Source organism: Ursus maritimus, unplaced genomic scaffold (genome assembly GCF_017311325.1).
Source record: "Ursus maritimus isolate PB19 unplaced genomic scaffold, ASM1731132v1 scaffold_19, whole genome shotgun sequence".
Lineage (NCBI taxonomy): Eukaryota > Metazoa > Chordata > Mammalia > Carnivora > Ursidae > Ursus > Ursus maritimus.
This window is the reverse complement of record NW_024424341.1, coordinates 46,303,174-46,325,514: the sequence shown is the minus strand read 5'-3', so window position 1 is coordinate 46,325,514 and position 22,341 is coordinate 46,303,174. Positions and strand designations below refer to the sequence as shown.

Sequence of the window (22,341 nt, the reverse complement as noted above, 5' to 3'; positions counted from 1 at the left end):
GGCTGACAGGCCCTGGGGAGGTAGCCGCTGCAGTCGGTGCACTAAGACGCGCGCTCTTGGCCCCAGGCCTTCAGGCACCCCCGCAGCTGAGCTTTGGGAGCCTGCTTCTCCTGGGGCAGCATGTGCTCTGTGCCCCACCCTCCCCTTCCATGGAAGGTATGGCCCGAGTGCTGGGACAGAGGCTGGAAGCCGAGGGACTCAGAGTAGTACAGCCCCTAGGTGGGCTACACCCCCACCTCACCCTAGCCAAGGTGCCCCACGGTTCTCAAGTCTGCCTCCCCCAGCCTGGGTTCAGCCCAAGGCAGGAGCTGGGAAGCCAGCCCCTAGGGGCAGTCTGGCTGTGCCGCATAGGCAGGGCAGGAGACACCTACCAGCCCCTGGCTGAGCTGCCCCTGGGATGATGGTCCCCTCAGACCTCTGCAGGAGACCACCCTCCACCCCAGAGAACCTGGGAAGATCCAGTCCAAGCAGGAAGGGACAAAGTGCTCTCTCTCTCTCTCTTTAATTTTGGTTTCTCTCAAGCTTCCAAATGATGCTCAGTGATCCAAGGAAAGAATGAAGGAAGGAGAAGGGAGGGAAGAGGGAAGGGAGGGGAGGCAGAGGAGGAACATCTGGAAAAAAAGCAGCCTGACAGTCCAGCTGTTTGCAAACTCATCGCACATCCTCCAGTTACATGGCAGAAGAGGGGGAGGGCCAAAAAGAAAAAGGGGAGGAAGAAAAATAACTTAAATAAACACACACAAAAAGAAAAGAGAAGGAAACATGACGTGAGCTGGTGATCCATGAAGGCAGGGAGGGAGGGAGGGTAACCGTTTTACCTGTGCTGAACCAAAGAAGGGTGGGGAGCAGGAGGAGGGAGGGAGGGAAGGAAAAAAAAACCAGAAGAAACACTGGGGTGGAGGGAGGAGGGACACGGAGACAACTTAATACAACTGTAGACGAGGCGGCCCGGCCGAGGTCCCGCGATGGCCTCCGGAGTCCTCAGTGCGGAGTGTCGGCGTGGACGTGGTGGTGGCTTGGCGTCGGCATTTCTGGCATGGGGGGCTGAGGGCGGGGCACAGTCTCTACACAGCTCCCCTAGCCCCGAACACTGAGGCCCCGGAGGGCTGGGCAACAAGAGTCTGTGGTGAGGCGGGCAGGTGGCGGGCGGCGGGCTGCTGTGCTGGTGGCCCCGCCGCGGGCGGGCACGGGCGGAGCGGCCTGTCTTCTTCTGGCCCCCCCGGCATGGGATGGGCCAGGGTGCCAGGTCGGTACCGGAGTACAAGCTCGAGAGAGAGAGAGAAAAAACACTGAGACAGCATTAGTGGAGGTGCCAGGGGGACACAGAGAAGCCCACAGACCACACCCCCAGTCCCCCGCTGTCCCACCCCCTCCTCCCCCAATCCCATCCCTCTGAGGCAAAAAATAAAAATGTAGAAAAATCTCTGTACAGACTCCCCGGTGGGAAAACGGGAACAGGGATGGTGGCTCTTCCTGGAGCCCACTCCCCACGAATTAATTTACAACCCAAGTCCATGGCTCAAAAACAAAATCGGCAAAGGCGGCGCTGGGGGGCCACAGCCCTGCCCCCACCCCGCCCCCATCCGCGCTGGTGCTCAGAAGGCTGACAGCTGCGCCAGGCTGAGGCGGCAGTCGATGCTGGCGTTGTCCGGGCCCGTGTATGCCAGGCCCAGGGGCTCTAGGAAGGCCCGGCAGGCGGCCTCGCCCTCGAAGGCCAGCTCGGCCTGCAGGTAGGAGACTGGCAGCGCAGGGCGGAAGCTACGGAGACAAGAGGAGAATGTGATGAGGCGGGCAGTGGGCAGGGGAGGGCCCCACGAGCAGGGAGTGGGTGCCCCCCCTTTGGGCACCCAAAGGGTCTCCTCAGCACGTTACCTGCTGACCTCTCACCCCTCCCCACCCAGCCTCCCCACCTCCAGGGGCTTGGGGGGGCCCGGGGTGGGGTTTGTGGCCCCGCCCCGGCTGTGCCCCCCTTCACCCTCACTTACCTGTACAGGGGGACCAAGGAGAGGGGACAGGAGGAAAGGGCCCAGCTGGCTCCTCCACTGCTCAAGGGCCTGAGCAGTCCCTCAGAAGAGGGCCCACTGTGGCCCAAGGGCAGGGGGCCAGGCAGAGGGAGTGACCCGAGGGCATGGGCATGGGCATGGGTTGGCAGGTCTGACAGCTACTCTGGGGGACCCGCCCTGGCGGTTTCCCCTGCCTGGGTCAAAGTGCCTCGGGAATTCCAGGCACAGGGTCAGCCAACGCGTATTACACGCTGGCAACAATCACTTGCAGTTGCTAACAAGACTTGGCGTGTGCCGGAAAATAGATGTTAACTCACTGAATTCTCTCCCAGAAACTGCGTCACCCTACCCTTTAGAAACAAACGCTGAGGGAACTGTAGCCCCAAAAGCAGAGCTGCCTGGCCAGCATCACACAGGGAGGACACAGCACGAAGGACATGAACCAGTCCTGCCTCGAGTCCATGCCACACCACAGCTCTGGATATCCATGGGGGCACAAGAGAGCCTATTTCTCCCCACAACTGAGCTGGCCTCATGGCCACCCTGCAGGGACCTGGTTCTGGGGGCTCTGGGAGGGAGGGACATATCTGCTAAGGGGGGGGGATGAGAGCATGTGGCCAGTGATAGGCCAAGGCCCCTCCTACAAGGTACCTTCACAGCTGTGGCCCCAACCCACACCCAGCACGTATAAGTAACCAGACAGTGACCGGCCCCTGCAACAGCCTGGGAGCCGCCGTCCTGCTACAGAGCGCAGACTCAGGGACAGCCTGCAGGGCCTGTACACATACCACCTCCCCATCACTCCTGAAGGTGACCACGTCCTGTGTACCCTGCCACCTTCACGTTTCTGTCCCACGTCCTTGTCTACTTCTGTGGCCCCTGCCCAGGCTCAACCTCTGCCTTAAATCTTCTGGACCCAAACTGGATCCTGGAGTGTGTGTCTCCTAACTTCAGGGTGATGGTCCCTCCCCAGTTCCACAGCCACAGGAATGTGGCTCCTAAGCTAAGTGATGTGGCCCCCTGGGCCTGCTACCTCTGGCTGAGGGTTCTCTACCGCGGCAAGACTGACGCTGGGGCCAGGTGATTCTGCTGCGGGGCGAACCAGGCACTGCAGGAGGCCGAGCAGCACCCCTGGCCTCCACCCGCTAGACACCAGCAGCAGCGCCTCCATGTGCCAACGAGAGGTCACCTGACATCACCGTGTCACCCAGGAGCATCTCACGACCCTGACAGAGAACCGCAGGTTCCCTACCACGCACGCACGCACACACACAGCCACACACACAGCGCGCGCACGGCACAGGCGACAGCTAATGTAGAGAGAGCTTGCTCTTTTTACCTACAGTCCCTGATCTGGCTAACCCCCGCATCACACCTGGCTCCCTACATATTTCCTGCCCTCTTGAAGGAGCTCAAGTCGGAATGGGGTCTTGGTCCCATTAGATCAGAAGCTACCAAGAGCACGGCCATCTTTTCTAGTTTGTCTCTACTGAGTGGGAGCTCAGTGTCAGGAGAGTCTTGAAAGGTGAACAGAGACCTCGGAGTGAGGAAACCAAGAGCCCAGAGCAAGAAAACAAACCAGGGTCCAGGGTGACGTGAGCAGGAGAGAGACAGACTCAGGGGTAGAGAGGGAACCCTGGAGCAGCGAGACACAATGGGGAAGAAACGAGATGCAGAGGCGGGCCTGGGAGACAGAGGGCCAACTGTGGGAAGGGAGGGGCTGGGGAGCAGGATACAGGTAGAAAGAAGAGATGGGGAGCCAGGACCAGCCAGGACATAGGAGCTGGAGGCCTGACAGCCCAGGAGTGTGCGGGGGCAGGGGGGGTGGTGGAGGCAGGGCCAGCAGAGCAGAGGCGCGGGGGAGAACCCAGCTTCACATACGTTTTGATCATCGCCTTGAGGGCAGCTCTGCGCTCCCGGTCCGCAAACTTGTCCACCAGGTACCCAGACATGCAGGGTGCGTGACAGTAGAGCCGGAAGAAGCGGTGGTAGTTGCCCAGAGCCCAGGCTGCCCTTAGTGCCAAGGCGTGAGCCACACAAGGGTCTGCCTTCAGTTCCCGAGTCAGGTACGCCAGCTCCGTGGTGATGTCTGCGGCCCGAGCAAAAGAGCATCAGCAGCGCCCAACCCTGGGGGCCTGGGGCCTCCCCGTCCTGCAGGCAGCGCTTCTCACCTCCTGAGTTCTTGGTGAAGATATAGTAGAGGATGCGGTAGGCAGTGAACTCGCCCACGTTGCCTGGCAGGTTCTCGGCGTACAGCGACTTGAGCTGCGTCTGGCACTGGTTGAACTCCTCGTGGTCGCCCTGGAGCCCGGGCACAAAGGGAGAGAAAGACCATGAGGCCAGGACAGGGAGCCCAGGAAGAACCCGAAAGGGCTCAGCACCCCCCTCACCTTCTCCAAGGCGATGCGGGCGTGCGTCTCGTACACCTCCACCGTGAACTCTGTTCGCACACCTTGCACCTGGAACGGCAAGAGAGCAGTGAGGCCACCGCAGGGCAGGACTGCCCACGCAGGCCGTCCCAGCACCCCCCTCACCGTCAGGTCCTGCCGTATTGACTTCATCTGCTCGCAGGCAAAGGCATAGTCTTGCTTCTCTTTCCAGTGGGACTTGACCATGCACAGAGACTTTTTCAAAACCTGAGAAGGGAACCGAATTAGGGCTCAGTGAGATTTCAGCAGCGCGAGCAAAGCCATAACTAAAACCCACTAGGCTTCCACCAACTCAGTGCTCTAGAATGAAGGTTGCGACATCAGACTCGTTTAACAACTCACTACCAACTTTAAAAAGAACCCAACGTGTTTGGCGAGTTACTGCTCCTGACCTCAGCTGCCCACGTCAGCGTGCCCCAGGGATGGAACATGAAACACGCCGCTGCTGCGTGTCCTCAGCCGAGGACACAAGGGCCTGACTGCCCCCGTCTCAGGAAAGCTGGCCTGGGAAGGGGCCACTTCCTTAGGAGCCAGAGGCTCAGAGCCCAGCAAGTCTGCCGACGAGGCCACGTGACCCACACCTCCTCTCCAAAACACAAGTTCCGTCTTCAAGTCACCTCTCTGAGAGCTCCCAGGCCCCAAAGTCCCGGCGCAGCTGCAGGCCCAGCCACCACACCACAGCCTTGGGTGCTGCCTCTGCCGTCCTTCCTGCGCGGGGACCACGGCCTAGCGCTAGCACCCGGCCCGCAGGAAGGACCTGCCCTTCCCAGCCACTTACTGCCACAGGGCGCACAGTAGATGGGTCGGGGGCGCAGGTGAGACGCAGGTAGTGCTTGGTGATGTCAGGGCAGGTGCCCACGATCTGAAGTTCCTGCCAGTCTGGGTCAGCACCACTGCTCTCCAGGCTGCCCATCTGCAGCACCAGGGGCTCGAGGCGCAGGCGGCGGGAATGTCCGTGCTGGAAGCGGGCCGCCCGCTTCTGCTTCTTCAGCTCACGCTCAGGGTCCTCGCACTCCAGCGCGGCCATCTTTTTGCGGCTGCGCTTGGTGGGAGCAAGATCATGCCTGGAAAGGGAGGTCGGGGTGAACAAGGCAGACATCACAGGCTGCCCTCCTGCTACGCCTCAAGAACCCCGACCTTAGTCCCACCCCCCTGGCCACCTGCCCGGAGTCTCACCTCTTCCCACGCTGCGCCCTGCCTCGGCCCCGATCCATGTGGGCTCCCCGACCTCCTCGGCCCTTAGGGGGTGGGTTCCTGCGACCCACAGGGTGACACTCATTCCCTGAGTAAGAACTGTCTGAATCCGAGTGGGAGTCACTACACAGAAAAAGCAGGAAAGTAAGGCCTGAAGTGGCTCCTCCCCCCAAGCCCACCCTCCACGCCCCACCCCCACCCCCCCAGTCCTCGCACCTGCGGCGGAAGTGGCGGGTGGGGGACCGGGAGGAGGAACGGGAGCGGGAGTCCGTGCTGGAGGAAGAGCTGTTGTCCTTCATGAAGACATTGCGGTTGCCAAACTTGGCGAAGCTGCTGCCCCGGGCTCGGCCAGCACCCCCAGCCCCTGGTGTCCCTCGCTGGGACTGGGCACCCCCGCCCCTTGTCGCTGAGCCTGCCCCCCTGGGAGGATGAAGGCTGCTAGGGGCCTCCCACCGCTTCTTCTTGGGGCTCTCAGCCACAGGCTCCCGAGTCAGCCTGAGGATATAGCAGGGCAGGGCATCACCAACCCAGCGCCCCCACCATCCCCAACATCTGCCGGCCGCCCCAGGAACACACGCCTCAGGCACGAAAGGAACTTACCCAGGCGACTCAGCTAATGCACTGCAAAAATGGGAGGCAGACCCAAGATTTTCTCTGTCTAGAGAGTGCTCCTCGCGGCTGAGTACCACGCACTCGCCAGCCTTCAGGGCCCCCACCCCGCCCAGGACTGCACCCCCAGGCAGCACCTGGACCTCAGCTCTACCTTCCTGGCCTTCCACCCCTGGGATCCAACTTTCCTGCTCATTCTCGGGGCTTCAGGTACATAAATCTGCAGGTCTCCACTTCAGCACCCAGAATCGCCCTCCGCCCCATCCCTGGCCTGGACTAACCCTGGCAGGGGCTCCCGGCTCCAGTCAATGGTGTAGGCCGAACCGTCCTGCAGCCGGGCCTGCAGCAGCTCCTTGAGCAGCTTCTCCGTCCGGTCCTTGTCCTCCTCCGACTCGCAGGCAGTGAAGCAGCGCTCCACATACTCCTTCATGTCCTGGGGCCAATCGTCGGGCTTCCCGGACAGGCTCCCCCTGGGGAAGGGCAGATGTGGGACTCAGCCGGGCAGCAAAGACAGTCAACGCTACTGCTCACGGAGCGGACACACACCAGACACAATTCAAGCGTCTTCTTTTAAATCCCCTCTCGTTCCATGCTCACAGCAACCCTGAGGGAGGGACCCCTCCCCATTCTAGAAGAGCAGGCTGAGGCTCAGGGTGCAGACGGACTGCAGAGGCAAGGAGACTGGGACAAGAGCAAGGGGATGGCCATCACCTGTGGTTCTGGGCTTTCTCAGGGTTGGGCTGGGGGCCGAAACTGCTGTGCTGGGCCTCTGACGTGGAGCTAAAGCTCTGGCTGGTGACAGCAAAGGGCCGTTTCTGAATGTTGAACTTGAGACCGCCAGTCCCAGGGGCTGCTGTGAGACCCACAAAAGCTGGGGTTAGACCTTACCCCGGCCCACCTCAGGCTGCCCCATACCCAGGAATGGGAGACGCCAAACTCCAGAGAGGGGCTCCAGGGCAGGTGCACCCGAAGCCTGGGGATGACCCCGCCCAGAAGCGCCCAAGGCTTGGCTCTGTAAGGCCCAGCCCCCAAGGCCTCTCTCCTTCCGAAGTCTACCGCCAACTTACGTCTACCGCCAACTTACGCTTCATCCGGTTCCACAGCTGCTGGCCCTTCTTGGGCTTGGCAGGCTCAGAGTAGGTGTGTGGCCCGTAGGCCTGGCCCGAGGCAGGCCCTGCCTGGCTGTGCTGTGTGGCTGGGGCTGTTCCAGGCTGGGGGCCGCTGTTCAGAGTATGAGCCCCATGCGGGGGGTTGGAGGGCTGAGGGGGCTGGGCTGCCGGCAGCTGCTGAGGGGGGGCCTGGTAGGACATGCTTTCTTCCATGCCAGGGACTGGGGGCTGGTGGAGGAAGCGGGTGCTGAGGGCAGGAGCAGAGCTCCCTGTGCTGGCTCTCACACTGTCCTCACACTCACGGCATCCCTTAGCTCCCAAGCCTGTGCTGTGACCCTCCCCCATCTCATTGCCCAGGGCGCTCAGAGCGACTCCCTGAGGAATGGAGCGTCAGTGCCCACACTCTTCACAGCTGAGAGGACTCCGGCTCAGACTCTGAGCTGCTCTCCCATGGCCCCCAGCCACTGACGGGCAGCAGTGGGCATTTAAACCCTGCCAACCACCTCCTAGCGAGCACCGCCCCGACAGCGCACCCATCTGGGGGTTGCTGCCTGAGCACAGCCCGCGTACCGATCAAGACCCACACGTGATTATACACATTCTCAGCGCCCCTGTGAAGTGATTATCCTTCCCAACTGACAGGACTGGCTGAGATGCAAAGAAATTACATGACTTGTAATGATACCACTAGAGGGGGAGCTGGGATCCCAGCCCAGGTCTATCCACCTCCCCTGCACCAGCTCCACACTCCTCCGCACTGCACGCTAAGTGCAAGGCCAGACTGTGTGTGTGACTGTGCACTTATGTGTGCACGTGCTGCAGGAAAACTCAGAAGACAGGCTGCCACGCTGCACACTGCTCCCACCGTCACCCTAACACCGAGCCCCCACGCCTTGCCCAAGTCCTAAACCCATCCTGGTTTCAAAAACTATGCTTTGCCCTCCTCATTATTAGATCAGGAGTTGCTTGGCAGGAGAGAAGGCGGGGAGTGGGCAGCTTAAAAAATGCAGGCGTCCCCACTGCTCACTCGCTCACAAAAACTACATTCCCCTTCTTGAACACGCCACTAAGCTAGGTGGAGGCGTTACCTGGTTCAGAGTCCCCTGGTGCTGGGGTGCCGATGGCTGCTGGGGTGTGGCAGAGCCGTACGAGCTGGCCATGCCATACTGGGAGGGAGAACCGTAGCTCTGGTACATGCTCTGCCCAAGGCACAGGAACGAGAGTCAGTGGAGGCCCAATTCCCTCCCTCTTCTCCTGCCTGCTCAGGAGCCGTATGTAATCTGTGATGCTCCGCTTCGCCCTGGCCCCTTCCTATTTCTCTCCACTGCACAGATGCAACAAATCCTCTTACGTTAAAAACGACTAAAATAGGGGCGCCTGGGTGGCACAGCGGTTAAGCGTCTGCCTTCGGCTCAGGGCGTGATCCCAGCATTATGGGATCGAGCCCCGCATCAGGCTCCCCTGCTATGAGCCTGCTTCTTCCTCTCCCACTCCCCCTGCTTGTGTTCCCACTCTCGCTGGCTGTCTCTATCTCTGTCAAATAAATAAATAAAATCTTAAAAAAAAAAAAAAAAAAAAAAACAACTAAAATGAAACAGAAACCTCTAACGATTCCATCCTCTATTTAATATTTACTGAGCACCAACTTTCCTAACCACCACAACAGAACCAAAAATAAAATACGAAAATCCACGCTCTAATGAAATCTACACTCAAAACACATGCCCGGTTGCAGACACAGAACACAGCGTGTCCAGCAGCAAACACTGTGAAAGCAAGCCAGGGTGGGGCAGGATGGGGCAAAACACTGCTCTAACTAATCCAGTTAAGAGACGAGGGCTCCCGGAGGCATGACCTGGGAAGCCCTCCGCACGGGGAGGACACGGAGAGACAGGGCAACAGGTGGAGAGCGCTAAAGCAGGGCACAGGTGGACGTTGCAGGCGACAGACCCAGCATGGGGAGAGGAGTGGCCAGAGGCAGAGAAGGCAGGACCTGGATCTGGGAAGGGCTCTCAACTTGACCATGGGAGCAACGTGCTAGTGGAAAGTGTTTCAGAAGCTGTCACTGCTGTCTTCAAGCCCTCCCCTGGCCCCTGGAAACCATCCCACCGGCTCCCACTGCCACCACGCCGCCATCCCGCTGCCCACCTGCCGCCCCTGCTGGGCAGGGCACTCACCATGGGATAATAGTAGCTGTAAGGATAAGCGTAGTTGTACTGCTGGTACCACTGGTAGTACTGCTGCTGCTGCAGAGCTGAGGCCTCCGCCTGAGACACGTACTGTGGAGAGAGGCACACGTGCCATCAGCACTGCTAGCAGGAGCCCACACACCCTGCGGCCCCCAAATGTGGTTAATTCCTGCGAACACAACCGGGTCCACCTCTTTCCAAAGAGCCACAGCCACTACCCATGGACTCGGGGCACCTTAGGGACCCGGGGCACGTCTCCCTCTTCAGGCTGGATTTCCAGGAACAAGGACCACATGGTGCCCTGGGCTCTTCAAGGAAACAGACCTTGCTCCCCTATCCGAGGCTCCTAGAGTATCTTCAGGGCACTCTGTCCTTGTGATACCAGAGAACACCAAGTGCTTCCCTCCCTGGCAACCCCCACTCAGGGCACTCAGGTCCTGGGTGCCTTCTCACTTGTGCACTGGCCACAGGCCCATTGCTGCTGGCCTTGGCGGAGCTGCCAGCGGCTCCTGCTTTGCTGATGCTGGCCAGAGCCTGGCGGGCCTTCTCCCACTCCGGGTTCTCATGCATAGGAGCCTCCATGCCGTTCTCTCTGCCTGCCCCGGCCACCATACTGTACTGAGAAGACCTGCAAAAAAGGGACATCGAGTCAGTCTTTCTCTCCCTGTATACAACGGGTAAAATGCAGACAGACACATACCAGGGACTGAATCCTAAACTCCCTCACACTACTTACTAGAGTCTAAACGTCTAAATCTAGAATATATTTTGATCTGTAATGCTGACGACCGCTTTCTGTCTCACGCCTTCCTGTGAGGGAAAATCCGACTAGACATACAGACCTAAGGCACTTTTCCAGGTGCCTGATACACAGCAGTTGTTAAATACCAAACGAAAAGAATACCAGGATCCAAAGAATTTAACGTAGCACCTAGTGCCTAGTAGGTCTAAATGATTTATGAGTCAGTTCTGACACGTCCCAGCCAGCAGGCTATCATCACACTGTTTTGGAAAAAACAACGTATTAACAAACAGATAAACAAGAGTATTAAGTGTTGGAGACTGCCCCTTAATCATAGTTCACAAAATGAATCATCCTGATTTTGAGAAATAAGCACTGTACTGTGAATACACAATGCTCAGAGAAGTGAAGACCTGACTGTCCCCATTACAACCAAATGCTTCCCTTTATCCTGTGGCCAGAAGGGGAGCTCATCCACACTCCACCGGCAAGAACTGCCCCAGCACTTCCCCCACGCCATGGGACCTCCCATCCCAGAAGAGGACAACACTGGGTCCTGCTTCCTCTTGCCCTCCCCTCCGGCCTCTGTCCCTCCAGCCACACTAACCAATCTGTGCTACGTTGATCACCCACGTTGGCCGCCATCTGGACCTTGGGGCATAAGGGGTGGACCTCAGGAGCCAGACTGCTTTCTCACCGTCTATGAGAAAAAGAAGGTGTTAAAGAGACTCGAGAAGGAGCAAGAAAAAGTCACAAAGCGGGGAAGAGGAGGAGATGGGCTCACGAGAAGCCAGGCAGAAAAGGAGAGTTTGTGAAATAGGGACTCACTGAAGAGAATTCTGGGTGTGGAATAAAAGGGCTTCTGTGTGAGGGGAAGATCTTCACCTCCCTGCAGTGCTCTGGGTGGAACATGAAGGATTTGAAAACAGGGAAGGCTGAAGGAATTTCCCAAAGGGAAACGGAAGGACCTGAAACCCCTAAGAGAAAAGGGAAGCCCTGGCACAGAAGAAAGGTGCAGAGGGCGGGATGGGGTGGGGGGACCTCAGGGAAGGGCTAGAAAACATTCCACAGGGAAAGACAGCTCCTGGAAGGAAGCAGAAAGAAGGGTGCTCTAAGGAGCAAAGTCTGTAAACAGGGAATCTAGAGACAACTCCAGAGGAAAACAAATCTGAGAGGAAAGGGGCTTCCGGAAGTTACTCCGGGAAATGGGGAGAAGCCCCGAGTGCCCACGGGGAGCCCTGAAGTGAAGAAACGAGTTCTCAGAAAGCTCTCAAGAGACTGCTATTAGAAACAACCCCCATGGGCTGAGGGATTGGGAGGAGGAGAGCTGGAGATGCTTAACAACGTCCAAACCACCTTCCAGAAACTCCGAGTGGGGCACAGAGAGTGGGGCACGCGAGAAAGCGAGGGGTGTCCTGGGGGCCTAAACCTGGGTGGGCTCCGAGGCGAGTCCCCGCCGGAGACCACGACGGCCCTACAACAAGTGAGGAAACGGGAACGGAGCCTGGAAAACGCCCTGGACAAGCAAGCTCGGGAAGGAGGGAGCAGGAGGAGACGAGTAGGGACAGCGCGTGGGGACGGCGGGCAGGTCTCACGGGCACCGGACGCGAGGGACACCTGGCCGTCCCGCGGGCCCCGAGAAGGCAAAGGCGCCAGGTGGAGGCAGAGCCCGTCGGGACGCCGGCGACACGCTCCAGAATCACCACCCGGCCGCGCCGCGCGTTCGCACCACGGCTCCGGGGGGCTGCGGGGGCTGTGGCGCCGGGGCCGCGCGTCGCCGGGGCAACGCCATCCTCCCGGTGGAATCGCCAGGTCAATGGGGGTTGAGAAAGGGGTCGCTCGGGGCCCAGGAATTCCGAGGGCGGGGGCGGGGAGCCCGGCCGACGGCGCAGGCGCGAGGGCGCGCAGGCGCAGTGGCTGCCCGTGCCCGCCACACCCTGTCGTCGCTCGCGCGCGGCGTCCGTTGGTGCGACGGTCCACCAGGCCTCGGAACCCGCTGGGCGTAGGGCCGGAAGGAGACACCGTCCCCGCCCGCCCGCCCGGCGCTCCCCATACCCACCTCATCCGTTCGCCCCCTGGACTCGTCAGCAGCGGCCCAAGACGACAGCGACACGGCCGCGGAACTGCTCGCGACCCGGCTGGTTCTTGTCTTCCTTGGGCTTCGACGTTCTGACCGCGGCGTCCTGACGTCACGCGGAGGCCTCGCCCCACCTCCCTCGGCCCTGCACCGCCAATGGGCGCCGCGGGCTTGACTTGAGCCCGCCCTCCGCTTTCGCAAGGACGCGTGGGCGTTTAAGGCAAGCCGGAAGACAGGGGAGAGGACGGTGGCCCCGAGGGGACAGGCGCGGCTGAGTCGGCCGGCACTGTGACCGCGCACGCAACCCTATTTTGGCTCAGTGAGTGGTAGCCATTGTTGTTTCGAGATACAAGTTGTAGCACTACCTCCGTACAGCGATGTGGAAGCCCAGGGCAGGGAATGGCGAAGTCGGAGAAAGGGAGTGAGAGCAGCGTCCAGCCGGGAAGGGGAGCTTCCCTAGTACAGAAAATTGCAGAGGCGCCCCTGGCTGAGGACGCGGTGCGTGCAAACACAGAGGCGGGCGCCGGGCAGAGCCTGGGGACCATGGGGGGAGCAGGTGGCTGCGGCTGAGTAGATGTGTGCGGGGTCCTGGGCTGAGCGGATAGGTGTGTACAGTTGGGCAGGTGGGGGTCCGGGGCTGAGCGGATAGGTCTGGGCAGGGGGGCATGTGGGGGCCCGGGGCTGAGCGGAGAGGTTGTACAGGTGGGCATGTGGGGGTCTGGGGCTGAGCGGGTAGGTTGTACAGGTGGGCATGTGGCAGCCCCTGGAAGCGCGCTGGGGCCAGGCTGGGGAATGTGGACCTGGAGGGTAGCAGTGTGCCACGTGTTTCCATCCAGGCTTCTGGCCGATGACAGGACCCGGTCCAGCTCAGGCACCACTTTTTACTGTTAGAAACTTTTGTATTGATGACAGGGTATCATTTTGTTAGTTAGCACAGTTGGTCTTTTCTGTCCTTTCACTTAAAAAAAAAAAACACAAAAACTATTTGTTGTAGGACAATTTGGGGTTTACAGAAAGTTGCAAAGGTAATTCAGAGTCCTGGGTACCCTACAGCCGGCTTTCCCTAATGCTATTATCTCGCATTCCTGTAGTATATTTGGTAAAACCAAGAAACCAACGCTGGCACATTCCTGATAACTGCAGCTTTATTTGAATTTCTCTTTTTCAACTAATGTGTCCTTTATGTGCTGGAGTCCAATCTAGGGGACCCCACTGCATTTAGCATACCTTTACTTTCTACCATTATATTTGAGGTGGGTTTCTGATACATACTGTGTAGTGGGATCTTTTAATCCAAGCCAACAATCTCTGCCTTTTAAAAGAGATGTTTATAACTGCATTTTTAACATGATTTTTGGTATGATTATGTGTAAATCTATAGTCTTGCTGTTGGGTTTCTGTCTGTCCCGTCTTTGTTTTCCCTTTCCCCTTTTTCTGCCTTCTGGTTTGAGGTTTTTTTTTTAAATAGTCTATTTTTTAGAGCAGTTTTAGGTGGGGTCTTTGGGAGGTGTTCTGCCTCAGTTGCCCTTGGCGGCCCTGCAGTCGGACTGTGATGACTGCGGGCTGTGGCGATGTCAGGGCTCACCTTGATGTCCTCCGTCTCAAGGATCACTCTCCTTCTTTGCTTGGGGCTGAGTCTTGAGCGCTGTTGTTTTACATATTTTGTCTGGCCTTTTGGTTGTTTGAGGAAGGAGAGCAAATCTAGTCCCTGTTCCTCCATCTTGGCTGGAAGTGAAAGTCCTCATATGTATGATTTTTAAATAAAAGTAGATTTCCCTTTTGTGAAGGTCATGCGAAATGTCCTTCTTTCTTGGTTAAAGCCTCCAGGGTAAAGATCACGACCGGGCCTGTTGGCGGGAAATCAGCTGGCCTGAATCTCAGGGTGCTTTTAGAATATCCGCATACATCAGCTTCAGCTTGTGGACAGGACTCCGGTCACTGGAGGGCAGTGTTTGGTGTGTGGGCCAGTGGCGCAATGGATAACGCGTCTGACTATGGAGGGCAGTGTTCGAGATCAGAGCAACCAGAGCAGCTGCGGGCAGCCCAGGGTCCGGCAGCTCAGCTAGCAGCAGTCAAGAGGAGAAACTGAGTCCAGGCCTGGCCCCCAGAGCCCCTCACTGGAAACTGTGGTGGATTTCTCCCTCCCAGCTTCAGGCCACTCCCCACGGAGAGCTTCCTCAATCATTCCTTGCCGTGCACAAGACGGAGATGTTTAGGAAGCACAAGAGCAGCTCCCCGTGGCAGGCCCCCCGCTTGGGCCCGACAGCTGGCGCTCCGGGCCACCAAACCCTGACCTGAACCCCTCGTGTACAGTTTTGAGCTTCAGGCTGCTTCCATTTCGAGGGGCAGCATGGCTTGTGTCCCACACGGTATGTTACCCTGACAGCGCTTGGGAGTGACCCCATCAGTGTTTCAGAGGGGGGAGATGAGCATTCACACCAGGCGGGGGTCGGAGTTGGGGGGAGTAGTCTGTTTCTGCTGCCCAGCGAGTTAAGGGAGACTTGTGGTCTAGGAGAGCCATGAACTTGGGGATCTAGAGAAGGGCCTGGGGAAGCTGTCTTATATCTGTCGTTGTGTCCCCCCACCCCCACCAGTGGGTGAGGCCCTTGAGCTCCTACAGGTCATGTGACTGCCCACGGCCATCTGGTGGTGACTGGCAGCCAGGGCCCTTAATCATGGCCTCCCCTGCATTTGGCCACTGTGCTGCCACTGTCTGTCACGCCCAGCTCACCTCTCCTTTCTTAGGCTGTCCCTAAAATCCCGAACCCAAGAGCTGTCCTGTTCCGGAGATCCCTGCCGTGCGGTGATTTATGGGACCCGGCCTCTCTGTGGCATTCACCTCGTTTAGCCTGTCCACAGCCCTTGCTAAACGTCCTGAGATGTCGATGCCTCTGCTTCGTTTCCGTGCGGTGAATCCCCAGCATAGAACAGCCTGGCCAGAGGGTCGCACGCAAGCACACTGTGGTCATGGCGTCGGGAGCCGCGCATTGGGGCGTCAGACGGGGCACCTGCTCCTGCACAGGCCAGCTCTGCCGGCAGCGGTTCTCGCGCTGTGCTCCTTGTGCAAGAAAAGCGCTCCTCCTCCTTTCAGGTTGCACTTCCTGCCTGTCAGCACCTGAACACCTTGCTGTCTGTTCTCTGCTATTGGGGTTTGCGCTTCATCGAATGTGCGTCATAATTGCTCATTGTCAAGTTAAGTTGTCCTTTTCCTAGTTTATGGAAGCTTGGTGGATTGTTTATGTAGTAATAACACATTTCTCTGCCATATGTGTGAAAACAATTTTTCCCTAGACTACCAGTTTGCCTCCTAGCTTTACGTCATTTTTTTAGTTCCACAATTTGTCAAAGAGATTACCTTCCCCTTGCCAGCTTTGGGGTGTCTTGCTGGAAATCCTCCCTTTCTGGCCAAGGTACCCCACATACGAGAGTCTCCTGCTTAGTCTTTGTGATACGTCTGCCCCTCCCCTTGTCTATGCCTAGAGTTTCACCTGTCTTGTATGTAGAACATTTTCTTCCAGACGGAGACCAACTGTGTCCGTGGAGCTTTGAAAACACACAGCCTTTCACTCTGACTTGACATCTGTTTTCTGTCACACACACACACACACACACACACACACACACACACTCAGATCTATTCCTGGTTGTCTGATCTCTTCCTGGGTCAGGACATGTGTCCTGCTTTTAGAATCGGGCAAAAAAGTTACTATTATTTTAAGAACAACAAAACAGACAAAAACCCAATGTCTTTGGAAATGCCTGGCAGCCAGGAGACTACAGTGGAGAGGTCTCCCCAGCCCCAACCAAGAGGCCAAAGCAGGGAGGAAACAAATAAGGACCCAGCTGCTTGTAAAATAAAGTTTTCCCTTTTATTTCAAATCAACCCATTCCCAAGTTAGTGCCGCAAGTTGAGATCACAGCCCTAAGCCCCCGGGGGCATGGCAGAGGCCGGGGCACTCGTGTCCCTTCAAGGATGGGCCTGGTGGCCAGGGATGAGGGGTGCAGGGCTGGCTGGCTGCCCCTCCCTGCCAGCCCCAGGGCCTGGCCTGCCCCCTCTCTGACTCAGAGGGGCAAGGGCATGTGGGAGAGGGGGCAGGACAGGGAGGCAGTCCCGTGTGCGTGTCCGTGGCCAGAGGTCCTGTTAGAGGCGAGAGCCCAGTCAGGCTGGGTTAGTGGGGTCTTCTCCGGCAGCCAGGGAAGGAACTGCAGAGAGAGGCAGACACAGGGCGCCAGATGCAGGTGGCAGCCCCCCCCCCCCCCCCCCCCACGGGGGACCCCCCAGAGTGAGGGAGAGGCGAGCAGGGGCATCGCCCCGGAAGCTCACCGGGGTGGGGGCACAGGCTCCAGTCCGGCATGGAGGAGAGGCTCAGATAGATGACTGCCACTGCACGAAGCGCTTGGATTCCTGCAGGGAGATCGGGGAGGGGGCGTGGAGGGGATCTGGCTTTGCAGCGCAGGCCCCCCGGCCTCCTCCCTCAGACCAGTGAGTCCGTTACCTGAGGGTTGAAAGGGTCGTCATCGTCTGTGTCGTCATAGTCGTCACTGGGGGGCAGTGGGAGTGGCAGAGAAGCAGGATGGGGGATCCATCAGGAGCCTGCCCCCCAACAGCGTCCCAGGGGTCCACCCTCCACTGCTTCCCCCGGCCCACGCCCTCCCTCCCCTGCTGACCTGGGCGGGAAGAGGGCCCAGGCGCGGGGCAGGCTGCAGAGGGCTGTGGCTAGGGCCCCCGCAGACAGGAGGGAGAAGAGCAGCAGGAACAGCAGGCCTTCCAGGGCGTCCTCGCACAGGCCCCGCAGGGCAGCGCCGTAATCCTGGGGTGGGCGGGGGACGGTGTCAGCGGGCAGTCCCCCTCCCCCCCACACCTGGCTGTGCCATGCTGCACAAGTCCCTCAACGTCTCTGTGCCTCAGTACAAGCACACAGGAGGTGCTCCAAGCACACTCATTATACCTGCCGGTATAAACCCAAGTCTTGGCCTCCTCTCCACCCCACCCTCAGCCACCACACCGGCGCAGCCGTGGTCCAGCGCAGGGCTTCGGACTTCACGAGGTGGATCATTCTCCATTGTGGGGCGTCCCACGCACGTGGGATGTTGAGCCGCATCCCTGGGCTCTGCCCTCTACCTGCCACCCTGGCTGTGACAGCCACTGCCAAACGCCCCCCCGGGGGCAAAATCTCTGGCCTAGAACAACACTTAGAATAATGCTTAGAAGAACCTCTGACTTGTGATTACACCTTGCACGAAATGCACACTCAGTAAATGCTGGCCTCCACTCCCGTCATCCCTGGAAATGAGCTGAGCCGTTTCCTGAATGTCCAGCCATCATTCATCCCACAGACCAGCCAAGGGCCTGCTCGTGCCTGGTGTGGCTCCCAGTTCCAGGGATACTTGAGTAACCGGGCTCCAGAAGGTCATTTCAGATGACCGTAAGCTGAGAGGGGACCAGAAGGCAGGGCTGGGCCCCGACAGCAGAGCCAGCGCCTGACAGGAAGGAACCGCTGGCTGGAGGCCCTGGAGCTGTCTGAGGGCCGCTGTGGCCCGTGCGGGGTGGGGGTGGGAGTGCAAGGGGCTGAGGCTGGGACCAGCCAGGGCCTCTGCAGGTGAGGCCCAGGAGCTGCGCTTTAATCCATGTGCAGGGCGGTCACGGGAGGGTTTTAGTGGAGAAAGAACTTGATCGGATTGTCTGTGAGAGGCTCACCCAGTTGCTGGCTGTTGCTGGAGGACAGATGGGGGTGGGTGGGGCAAGCAGGGGGACAGGGAAAATGCTTTGTGGCCACTGGGTGGGAGGCGAGCAGGGTGACCGGAGTAGCAGCAGTGGCGGAGGGAGCCATGCTCGGAGTCCAGATGGCCTTCAGAGGAAGGGCTGGCAGAACTTGTCTGGGGAGTGGTTGTGGGAGGTAAGGACAGACGGCAAAAGGGGTGAGCCTGGGTTTCCGCTTGAGCCCCTGAGCAGGGGACAGCCGTGTCTGGTACCGTGCCAGTGAAGCCCAGCGAGGGGCCCGTCAGAGCAATGGGGCGTTCTCCTTCTACTGTATTGGGCACCTATACGATGTCCTTCCATCCTCCTAGCCCTGCAAGGCAGAATTCCCACCCCCCTCACACTGCTGCCTTTTGCAGTGGCAGAAAGTTGAAGCCCAGAGAGGGCAAGCCACTTGCCCAGAGTCACAAAGCCTGAAAGGGGCAGAGCTGGAATTGGAGCCAGATCTGTCAGGCTCCAGAGGCACCCTCCTGCCACTTTATCCCCGATGTCCCTCAACCTTGGAGGGATAATGCGTGGGGGCCCTAAAGCCCAGAGAGGGGAAACTGAGGCCCGGAGTCACAGGGTGCACGAGTAAAGGGTGAGACTCTGACCCACCCTCCTCCCTCCCTCGCTCCCCTCTGTCCACAGTGAACCTGGGGAAGTGTGATCCAGCCCAGTGTTGGCCTGGACCATAGAGAAATTTGTGGGCCTCAGTTTGCCCTTGAATAAAAGAGCAGGGTTGCCTTCTAGGGTTCTGCAGCTCAGGTATTCAGCAATTCTGAGTATTGATTCTTTGCCTTTCCCATCACTGCCCCCTTGCTAGAGGGCCAATCTGAGCAGTTTTGGGGACAGTGGGAGCCATGGAAGGGATGTGATCACAGCACGGGTCGGGGAGGGAGGGAGACAGGGAGGGAGGGGTGAGGGCGGAGCGAGCGGTAGGTGACGACGGATGGACAGATGGGGGTGGGTGGGTAGGTAAGCAACAGCTCTGTGGTAGGTAGGAGAGAGGAACGTAAGGATTTCTCAGGCTCCCTGGAAGAATTGGACGGGGGACAGGGCGCACCTTGTGCAGGCCGCGACAGTGCAGCAGCGCCACCAGCTGGTGGAAATTTCCCTCTGTCACATTCAGCGTCTCCTCCAAAGACAACAGGGGCTTCTGCGAGCGAGGGCAGTGTTACTCCAGTTGCTCCTCTGGGGCCGGGCTAACCCGGGCTCCGCCCATCTCGGTGGGCCCCGCCCACAGCCCGAGGGCCCCACCCACAGCCCCCCCTTCCCCTTGGAGTCGGGGTGTGGGGGGAGCGCCCCGCTGCCGACCTGGGCAGAAGGGAACTGGGGGACAGCTTCCCGCTCGAGGCCCTGCAGCTGGGAGTGGATGCTGGCCAGAGCTCGCTGCGACAGAGTCAGCCTCTGTGGGAAGACAGAGGAAGGACCGGGGAGTGGACACCCCCAGCCACCCTCCTCCCTGGGACACGGGACCTGCAGTGCAGGCCCCAGACCGCCCTCCTCCACCCGGTTCCCTTGCCCGCACCCCTAACCTGTTGAAAGGGGTTGGAGACTGCCTGATTGCAGAGGAAGTAATAGTTCAGGATGTCTGAAGTGGGAAGGAAAGGGGGAGCCATGAGCCTGGGTCCCCGGAGCCCCCCCCCCCCGAAGGTGGGAAGGGGCACGGCCCTGCCTTTCCACCCCAGCCCGGGGGCCTCCTGTGGTCCCAGCCACCTGGCATTCAGGGACAGGCCACCCACACCCTCCCCATCCCTTCTGCTCCAACCACAGCCAAAAACACCTCCACACTCCTTGGGAACCCCTGCTTCTGCCGGCTTAACCTTGACTAAATTGTGCAACATTTCCCCCAAGTGGCCAAATCCTCCCACTCCCGGGAGGGAAGCCCAACCCCGTCTCCTGACCGCTCTCTCCTGAGTCCAGCATCTGTACCCTGTCTCTTTCCCAGGCCACCAGGAGAGGTGCTGAGCGCTTCTGGGACTGGGCACCCACCCCACCCGACCCCAGGCAGGACCAGCAGAGAGGCCTGGGGATGCAGGGCCTGCACGGGGTTGATGGGGTCACCTGAGCTGAGCCCAGTCTCCTCCTGGGTCAGGTTCAGGATGTAGGTGTCAGGACTGGAGCAGAAGTCGCTGAGGCCCTGTGAGAGGCATTCGGAAGAGGGGCTCAGACCAGAAACTGCTCCAATTCCACACTCCCACAGAACTCAGTGTCTGGCTCACCACCCCTCACCCCTGCCCTGATCATCCCTGGGGAGCCCGGGGTCCGGGCCCCCAGACCCTCCTCCCTCAGACCCAGGAGTCCAGACCCCCAGCCCCTCGGACCCAGGAGCCCAGGCCCCCCCAGCCCCATCCTCCCTTAGAACCCAAGGGTCCAACTCTCTAGCTTTTAGACCTCAGAACCTGTGGTCCCGGCCCCAAGTCCTTCCCCTCAGGACCTGCCCCAGGCCCAGGAGCCTCGCCTCCAGCACTCACCACAGCTGTGGCTGCCTCCAGGCCCATGGAGCCCCAGCTCAGGATAAGAACCAGGAGACTCATGACAGTCATCCTATAAAGAGGGGATTGGTTTGGGATTCTGGGGCTCTTAATTTCCCTGCCTCACCTCTTTCCTTCCCCCACTCCAAATCCCATCACAGCCCCACCCCCTGCCCTACCAGCCTCTGGAGCCTGGAGAATCAGAATTAGGGCCAGAGAAACTGGGGGGGGGGTGCAGGTTGTGGACCTGTGATTGTTCACACCCAACTGAACATCCGGTCCCTGCCCAGGAGTGAGGGGGGGACGGCGAGAAGGGCCCTGGGCTGGCAAGCCAGCAGCCCAGACCCCAGCCCGGCTCTGCCCCCGCCTCGCTTCGGGATTCTGGGAGAGTTACTGCCCACTTCTGGGCTCTGCTTCCTGGCTTCCAATCCGCGCGGGCCCAGTGGTTCCCAAGCATGTCTCCCAGGTGTGAGCACAGCTTGGTCAGCCCCTGCTCTGCCCACACTCCTCCTCCAAGGCGTGGGCCCTGCCAGGGCTGGACTGCAGCCTGGTCTCTCTCTGGGGATGGGGCCTCGGGGCGAGGGTCAGCACTGGAGGGTGGTCACGGTCTCAAAGCCTCAGGGGGAGCCTGAAAGGGACAGCAGGACTTCTCGCCCAGGGTGGGTGTGGAGACTGGGGAGCACCAGCAGGGGCCCCAGAGGCAGGGAGGATTCCCAGGCTCCTCTGCATGGGGTAGGCTGGCCTGAGTCGAAGATCAGCTCCAGCACTTCCTGGCTGTGTGGCCCTGGGCAAGTGGCCCAACCTCTCTGAGCCCCTGTCTCCCCCTGTGTTAAGTGGGGAGAAGGAAAGCATCTCACAGGGTCAGCGTGAGGGTTCCAGAAGAGGGCTGGCCACACAGAATGAGCCGTTAAATAAGGGTGTGGTCTTGAGATTCCCGTGAGCCACATAACGGCCACCACGCAGCCTCAGATGTGGCTGCCTTCTGCCTCCAGTCCTTCCTCTGCAAGTCAGGGGCCTGAGGGGCCCTCCTCCACGGGGCTGTGTGTGCGAGGCCCTCCAGTAATCACCCCATCCTCAGTGCAACCATTGTATTTTTTTTTCTAGGATTCTGGAGCCCTTTCCTTGCCTCAAGGCCTATGTTTCCAGATTTGCCGGCCCGTCCTGTGCTCGGACTGGGGTCTCTGTATGTGCTGGCCCAGCCCAGGACCTCCATGGAAGTTTGTGGGATGAGGGAATGAAAGCATGAACCTGGCAAGGACAGTGGTCCCTCTTACAAGAGCGCTGTGGGATGGAAAGAGGTCCCCTTGTGCTGGGACGTGAGCCTGCCCCGAGGGCCCCCAGACTTACACGATCACCAGCCACTTGCTCTGCTTTGCCAGGCCCAGGAGGGTGAAGAGACAGACCAGCAGCTCCAGGAGCAGCAGGAGGACATAGGCCAGCCACCTGAAGAAGGGGCAGGGTGACACTGGGCAGCAAATCCAGCGCTCCATCCCCAGGCTCCCAGACCAGGGCCTGGCAGAGGGGGACGGCACCCCCACATGGGTTCATGCCCTGGTCCCCGGGCCACAGCCAGCTTCTTGTGAGATGCGTGCATCGGGAGGCGGGCCCCTGCAGCCGTTCAGAGCTCAGGTGCCAGGGTCCAGGCGCCTGGAACCCCACCCCTGCTGGACCACGCTGGGCATGAGCGATTGGCCCCCTCGCGCCCCACCTGCCACCGCACCCTGCAGAGCGAAGTAAGTGGTTCCTGGGGCGTGGGCCAAGTGTCCTATGGCTCG

General features: G+C 59.6%; 3 protein-coding genes across 6 annotated transcripts in view; 1 reads left to right on the top strand and 2 right to left on the bottom strand.

The window, feature by feature from the left end:
* Positions 1 to 751, top strand: part of LENG9 (leukocyte receptor cluster member 9) — a 5,333-nt gene extending 4,582 nt beyond the window's left edge. Inside the window, exon 2 of one of the 2 annotated variants that reach the window (XM_040633858.1) lies at positions 10 to 751. In XM_040633858.1, the coding sequence (XP_040489792.1) occupies positions 10 to 401 (392 nt within the window). In that variant the 3' untranslated portion in view covers positions 402 to 751. The remainder of the gene's footprint in view (positions 1 to 9) is intronic. The other variant, XM_040633857.1, reaches the window with a different exon arrangement.
* On the bottom strand, positions 487 to 12,471 carry LENG8 (leukocyte receptor cluster member 8). 2 transcript variants are annotated; one of them, XM_040633853.1, is made up of 16 exons: positions 12,335 to 12,471; positions 10,883 to 10,975; positions 9,987 to 10,161; positions 9,522 to 9,623; positions 8,433 to 8,543; positions 7,320 to 7,572; positions 6,947 to 7,088; positions 6,517 to 6,705; positions 5,843 to 6,121; positions 5,609 to 5,749; positions 5,211 to 5,496; positions 4,538 to 4,639; positions 4,394 to 4,462; positions 4,175 to 4,304; positions 3,885 to 4,092; positions 487 to 1,758 (listed from the first exon to the last, which is right to left on the bottom strand). In XM_040633853.1, the coding sequence occupies exons 2-16, from the start codon at positions 10,918 to 10,920 to the stop codon at positions 1,596 to 1,598; spliced, it is 2,388 nt and encodes a 795-aa protein (XP_040489787.1). In that variant the 5' UTR covers positions 10,921 to 10,975; positions 12,335 to 12,471; the 3' UTR covers positions 487 to 1,595. The 2 variants fall into 2 exon arrangements, with proteins under 2 accessions (XP_040489787.1, XP_040489788.1); XM_040633854.1 differs by lacking the exon at positions 5,843 to 6,121.
* A 3,736-nt stretch (positions 12,472 to 16,207) lies between these two features.
* TTYH1 (tweety family member 1) overlaps positions 16,208 to 22,341 on the bottom strand; it is a 13,963-nt gene continuing 7,829 nt past the window's right edge. The window contains exons 5-14 of one of the 2 annotated variants that reach the window (XM_040633860.1): positions 21,914 to 22,009; positions 20,567 to 20,639; positions 20,157 to 20,232; positions 19,628 to 19,683; positions 19,407 to 19,499; positions 19,156 to 19,248; positions 17,021 to 17,163; positions 16,849 to 16,894; positions 16,677 to 16,757; positions 16,208 to 16,555 (exon numbers count right to left, since the gene is read on the bottom strand). In XM_040633860.1, the coding sequence (XP_040489794.1) occupies positions 16,719 to 16,757; positions 16,849 to 16,894; positions 17,021 to 17,163; positions 19,156 to 19,248; positions 19,407 to 19,499; positions 19,628 to 19,683; positions 20,157 to 20,232; positions 20,567 to 20,639; positions 21,914 to 22,009 (715 nt within the window). In that variant the 3' untranslated portion in view covers positions 16,208 to 16,555; positions 16,677 to 16,718. The remainder of the gene's footprint in view (positions 16,556 to 16,676; positions 16,758 to 16,848; positions 16,895 to 17,020; positions 17,164 to 19,155; positions 19,249 to 19,406; positions 19,500 to 19,627; positions 19,684 to 20,156; positions 20,233 to 20,566; positions 20,640 to 21,913; positions 22,010 to 22,341) is intronic. The other variant, XM_040633859.1, reaches the window with a different exon arrangement.

Bases quoted from the DNA above. Each gene is read 5' to 3' on its own strand.
- LENG8 (XM_040633853.1), bottom strand. From the start codon at position 10,920: ATGGCGGCCAACGTGGGTGATCAACGTAGCACAGATTG. The intron at 9,624-9,986 runs GTGAGAAGGCAC...CTCTCTCCACAG, and splicing joins GGCCTGTGGCCAGTGCACAA to TACGTGTCTCAGGCGGAGGC. The intron at 6,706-6,946 runs GTGATGGCCATC...GCCCTTCCCCAG, and splicing joins GAGAAAGCCCAGAACCACAG to GGGGAGCCTGTCCGGGAAGC.